This window comes from Aristolochia californica, unplaced genomic scaffold (genome assembly GCF_029961685.1).
Source record: "Aristolochia californica isolate CCGP_79_NKW_82.1479 unplaced genomic scaffold, dmAriCali1.0.hap1 SCAF_2, whole genome shotgun sequence".
Taxonomy (NCBI): domain Eukaryota; kingdom Viridiplantae; phylum Streptophyta; class Magnoliopsida; order Piperales; family Aristolochiaceae; genus Aristolochia; species Aristolochia californica.
The window spans coordinates 43,019,284-43,025,703 of record NW_027181881.1 but is presented as its reverse complement, the minus strand read 5'-3'; the positions used below and the strand labels follow the sequence as shown (position 1 = coordinate 43,025,703).

The following is a 6,420-nucleotide window of genomic DNA, read 5'->3' as shown; positions in this document are numbered from 1 at the left end:
GAAATAGTAAGCATAGGGAGAATCCAAGTATCTATGGTGGAGGAGGTGGGATGAGGTAGGTGATTATTAAGAGAGTTGTATGGGAAGACTGACTTTACAAACTTGACATGACAAGAAACAAATATTTTTGAAGTAGATGGTTCAAAACACAAGTAAACACTTTGAGATAATGAGTATCCAAGAAATACGCATGGTTTACACCTTTGATCAAGTTAGTGAGATGTATATGGACGAAGCCAATGATAACATAATAAAAAATCAGTTTAGAATAATTTGGCATTTTATGAAAAATTAATTCATTTGAAGATGATAGATTGAGTGTAGTGCTTGGCATCTTGTTTAATAAATAGACAACAGTGGCGAAGGCATGGGACCAAAAGGTAATTGGAAGGGAGGCATGAGAAAGTAAGGTGAGACTAATTTCAACAACATGACGATGTCATCTTTTAGAGTAGCCATTGTGGTGGAGTGGTTAGGTGAGAGATCCCATTTAAAGAAAGGTAATCTTTGAGACCTATATATTCTCCCCCATTGTCTGAATAGAGTGTGATAATTTTTATTTTGAAGTAATTTTCCACAATGACTTTGTAACGGTGAAAAACTTCCTGAACTTTAGATTTTCGTTTGAGTAGGTAAAACCATATGTATTTGGTAAAGTGATCAACGAAAATGACATAGTATTTGAAACCATCTTGTGACAAAACAGGAGAAGTCCACACATCAAAAAAAATAATTTCAAGTAGTTGCGTAGAGATAAGAGATGAGGTAGAGAAAAACATCTTATGAGTTTTATTGCTAAGACATGCATTAAGTGAAAAATCTTTTGGCATAAGAGTAGATTTTTTTTTAATGATAACTAGAATGAATGTGTTTGAAAATGGCAAGAGTAGGATGACCTAATTGATGATGTCGATTGGATTATGTGGTTTTGACTTGAGAGAAGACATAGATTTAATAGTCGGCTACTTGTACACTCCATCACTTGTGCTGTGTGTCAAACGGATTGCCCTTGTGTGAAGATCCTTCACATGAAAGGAAGATGATAAAAATTCAATGAAAGTATTATTAATAGTGAAAAATTGAGAGAGAAAAATTAAATTCTTTTCCATGGTAGGTATGCAAAGGACATCATTCAAAGTACTAGTAGTGGTGGGAGTTGGAAGAGTCATAGAATCGGTGTGAGTGATGGAGAGACCAATGCCATCTCTAGTACAACTCATGAAGAGATAAGTTGCTAGTGTTTGTTGTGATATAGTGAAATGCTCCACTATCAAGTAACCAAGTCTGAATGTTGGAGGTGACATTAGTAGCATAATGAGCTCCTGACTGTGATTGTGTTGCCGATGTATGAGGTGGAAATCCTGTGTTGGTTGGTTGAATTGGTACGAGTTAGAAGTAATAAACATCACTTAACTGACTGCCCTTAGTTGCTACAAATCTGACAAAATCCCAGATATGGACGAAGTTGAGGTCAACTGTTGTAAGTTGGAGCACATGAGTTGGTAGCCATGGGTGGTTGGCCAAGGTTGTTAGGTGACGAGCTCCAACCTGCATGACCAGTCGGATATTGAGTGGGTGGTCGCCAGTTTTTGTTGAACTTTGGTGGGCTCCAAGTCGTATTTGTTCGATTCATTGGATTTGCACTGATTGAAAGATGTGCATCAAGTGTTATGTTTACATTAATGCTTGCTTCAAAAGATAGAAGTCTCTCACGATGCTCATCAAAGGTGATGGGTATGTCTCAAGATTGAACAACACAAACATACTCTTTTTAATCATCTCCTAGTTCATCCAAGACTTTTTCTGTAAGATATTCCTCATCCATTGGTGCTCTTAGTATAGCAAACTCATCTACACGAGATTTGATGTAGTGAAGAAAATCAGTGATATTCATAGTACCTTTGGTGGGATTTTTTAGAAGATTTTTAAGTCATTTAATGCAACCACGAGATGGTTTGGCGTATGTATTGGCAAAAATAGTCCATGCTTCTCTAGAGGTAGTGGCTCGAGCAATGAATGGGATAATGGTATGAGACAAAGAGCCAATGAGGGCATTAAGAATCAGTTGATCTTATTGGATCCAGATATTGTAAGTTGGATTTGAAGTGCGATTTGTAGTGAGGGTTTTTGGTGGACAGGGTTTGGAACCATCAATGTACCCAAATAGATCATACCTGATGAAGAGAGTTTCAAATTGAAGCTTCTATGAGAGATAGTTAGCAGAGGTGAGTTTGAGATGGGCTTGTGCAGAAATATTGATGGCACTAAGATGAAATTCATTGGTGTTGAGTATCATTGAGTGTACTGGAGCATTTGGAGCTTTGTTTGTAGTAGACATAGGGATTGATCTGGCTGAGTCAACTTACGTAAAATAGGTAGTGAGCTGGAACTGAAGAATAGTAAGTAGGCGATTTTCAACCGTGAGAGATTTTTTTTTACTTGTACATGTGAAATTTCACACGTGTGACTCGCTTATGCGTGCGTGCTTTGTTTTCAACCTCCCGCTGATTCAGTTGGGAGCGGTGGCTATGGTACTTCAGATCACCATTCTGAAGACTCGGCTAGGGTTGTCAAAGGCGCAAGAAAGCTCGATCGGTACAAGTTTTCACTGGAGCATGTTTCCTTTTTTTTTCTTTCGATTGTTGCTGCCTTGTTGTTGCATTAGCCAAGCTAGTGTAGGCGACAAAGGTGGAACAATTGATGGCGACAAAAGCTCAAACGGGTTGCTACAAAACAGTGAGTTGTGGGCACTAGTGATGATGCCAGTGACTATTGCAAAGAGGGTGTTACGTGCGGAGAGAAAGAGCTATAGATCTCCAAAAAAAATTTAGAATAAAGCAAATCCATAGGATTTAACGATACCATATGAGAGACTGAACTGAACCACGATTTTGTATTGATTCAGAGTGATATTTATATACAATTTTATAATAGAAATTGTCTAAACAGAAAGGTGATTCAGAGGGGTTAGAGGAATCTTATTTTTATGGACAACTCAACTGATTGGTTGACGAATATTTACATAATCGAAGTATTATGTTCTTTAGGAGCTACCTTCCCTCCTTAGTCTACATTTCTACTAGCCATTGGTTTATAGAAGAAAAGTAAGCTGGAAGGTGAGATGGCCTTCCCCCCTCCCTTTGTGGGGCTTCCTCATCTTCACTCTATTTTGAGTCCATACCATTCAGCAATTCACAATTCTTTACTTGATCACTAATTTTTTTTTAATTGGACAATGAGACAAAAAAAAATTCATATTTTTTTGTTTTTGTGTGAACCGAAATGCTAGATGCACTCTCTTTGTAAAGGAGTATTAGATCCGATTCGTATGAAGTCCACAAGAATGATGGTTGCTGACTGGTACTAGTTGTTGGTTGCCACTGTTTGTAATCATCCTCCCTCCATTTGGCGCCTGAACTCTCAGACAACGGTAAGCAGACAAGCTATGGGTATCATAAAATGGTGAAATTCTTGCGCTCATCTAGGCGTCGAAGAAATCGAATCTTTTCTATTTTCTACTTAACCTCAAGTGATAACTGATCGCTTCGTTTGTTGTTTGATTGCAAAGAACCCCGTGCGATCACAAGGTACTTGGCGCCCAAGTTTAGGGAAGCGGGAGGGCTACTCCCCTCCTGGGGCCGCATTTGTAAACGTGTGGCTGGAAGTGGAGTCCTAGAACTTCAATCAGCCCATCAGTGAGATGCTGCGGGAGATAATATTGAAGCCGTTCTACGGTTTCGTCCCGGACGCCGGAGTCCTCAAGGCCAACGCGGAGAAGCTGAGGAAAGTACAAGACGTGTACGAGGAGAGGCTGTCCAAGAGCAAGTACTTGGCCGGGGATTTCTATTCCTTGGCTGATCTCCACCACTTACCTAGCACGAGCTCGTTGATTCCCGACCCTTCGTCAAGGCTTGGTGGGAAGATATTTCCTCCAGGCCGGCGTTCAAGAAAGTGGCCTAAGGCATGGTTGCTGTCTGATACATATATACTGCATCAATCCTGTTTGGAGGGATTGGAAGGACGTGGTAGTGCTCTTTTCTTTTCATCTATTCTTTAGACTTGAATAATGTCAAATTTGGTTGCTCTCCTCGAGGCTCCAGCCCGCACTAAATGCCAAACAGTATGACCAAAGGAGGTATGCAGTGAGGTGGGCAGAGTGGGAAGAAGACAGGATAACGTCGCAAAAAGATATTGAAGGCAGCTGGGTGCAAAACTAATGGCGCTCGAGCGGTTTCTGCTTTAGAATAGAAAGTAGCCACATGTTTAGTTTAAAAGTTCATTGAAAAAAGTTATATCCCATCACGAGTTCAAGTCTGCCTTTCGTTTATTCTTTAATCATTCATCAAACTGTAGTTTTTAATCTTTTAGATGGAAGCAGTAGAGAGAAAAGTAGCAGCAGATTGAGGAAAATTCTATGAATGCAACAACAACTGACCTTGGAATCTCTCTCACACACATTACAGCCTATATGCTCTAAACTTTTCTGAAAAGAAAATTGATTTCATCTTATTGGAGCTGGACGATGGAAGCTACTCTCGAAGGGGTACGCGCCTAAGAAGGGGGGGCGTCCCAGAACTTCATGCCCTCCGCGGCCTTCAGCCAGGCAGGCCTGGAGGAGATGTCCTCCCACCAGGCCAGGACGTGGGGGCGGCTGGTGACCAGAGAGGCCTTGGGAGTCCTCACGAGGCAGTACAAGTAGGGGAGGTGGTGAAGATCAGCCAGGGTGAAGAAATCTCCGGCCAGGTACTTGCTCTTGGAAAGCCTCTCCTCGTACACGCTCAAGACCTTGTCCAGCTTCCCGGCGTGGGCTTCGGCCGCTACTTCGTCCGTCGGCAACCTCTGCACTCTGGGCTTGATGAGGAGCTCAGAGACGAGCGGAGCCACCGCGGGGTTAAAGTGGTGGGCTTCTACTTCCACCCACACGTTCACCAACGCCCGCTCCTTCTCGTCTCCGCCCCTCACCAGATCAGTCCCCTGTCCACTGTATTTGTAAGCGATGTACTTGGTGATAGCGCGAGATTCTGGAAGATCCAATATATTTCACCGTCATCATATCATCTTCCATGAAAATTTAAAGGAAAAAAAAAAAAAAAAAACCTTCAAACGCACCGAAAAGCGTTAAGTCGCCATCCTCAAGCACCGGGACCTGACCAAATGGCTGCCAGGGATAAATAAAAAGTACGTCAAATACCATCAAAATTCTAAACAAACACGCCAGAGACTCACCAGAGTTTCAGAACTAATTAGGATGTGTTTGGGGATTTACGTTTCGTGCGAGAAAATGTGGTTGTTTCTGCTCGCCAATAGCCAAATTCACACCCACTAGATCGAAGTCGACGCCCTTTTCATTCAGAGCTGCGGCCACGCGTGCTGTGCAGGTAGAAAAGCCAATTCCGTGAAGCTTAGGCGCCATGGTTGCTACTTGGGAGTGCTCGACTGAGGTGTGTGGACACTCTTTCAGTCTTCAGTGGCCAGAATTTATAACATCTTGAGGTCAGGGACGGTCAGATGAAAATACCAAAATACCATCACCGTTGAGCCTCTGTCCCAGAGGAACATCGACGGGCATTTGAGACATTGAGAGACAAGCCGGAATCCCACGTGAATATTGTCCAGTAATGGCGGACTCACTTTCCATTATAATAAATTTCATCTCAGAATTTACAAGGACTTTCACCCGAATATGTTAGGGTAATCTGGCAGTGGGAACTTTTTCCGCACTGTGGAAAGCTCTCAATTCAAGGCCCCATCTTCACCCTTTAAAAACGTAAAGCAGACGAACAATGAAAGGCATAGAGAATCCACTGGGCATATTCTACACTAAAACCAGATTTGAGTCCTCCTTATCTGGTCGACGTAAATCGAAATCGTCAGATTCTTCCTCGAGAGCACGCTTAGCACGTGGACAGATACGATTAGCAGTAGCAGTAGCAGTAACAGGCAAAGAAAAATTATTTTCTGAGACATTAATGGAGGCGAGCACACTCAAGAGAGTTGAGCTAAGGTCAGCGTTACGTCCAGTGGGAGGAAAGCTCGCAAGAAAACGTTTAGCAATCAAGTAGTATCGCATCCATTGGGTTCATTTAAATTTTTAAAATCTAAACTCCGAATTATGGTCACGGGCTTCTAGAAACCCATGTAAAAGCGACGACGGTGAAGTTGCAGAACAAAATGTAGTTGACTGGTTTTAGCACCGACCAAATCCGGAGGATGTCATCCCAAGGGAGTAGGTGGAGAGATGGGTTTTTTAAAAGCAAAATTCCATGGAAACATACTCGAGTTGAGAAGAAGAGTAACGTAGATCTTATCTTTATACCAGTGATAAGGAAAAAAAGTTGAATTGGAGGAGGTTGGAGAAGAAATAAGATCTTCTTTCACTCCTGGAAACTGATGCTTTACGTTTAGTGCGAGAAAGGGCGG

General features: G+C 42.1%; 1 protein-coding gene across 1 annotated transcript; it reads right to left on the bottom strand.

Annotated features, from left to right (window-relative positions):
• Window positions 1-4,378: 4,378 nt before the first annotated feature.
• On the bottom strand, window positions 4,379-5,463 carry LOC137955638 (glutathione S-transferase F13-like). The gene is made up of 3 exons (XM_068802668.1): window positions 5,267-5,463; window positions 5,110-5,158; window positions 4,379-5,021 (listed from the first exon to the last, which is right to left on the bottom strand). Exons 1-3 carry the CDS (start codon window positions 5,411-5,413, stop codon window positions 4,552-4,554), a joined length of 666 nt encoding a protein of 221 aa, XP_068658769.1. The 5' UTR covers window positions 5,414-5,463; the 3' UTR covers window positions 4,379-4,551.
• Window positions 5,464-6,420: the final 957 nt, after the last annotated feature.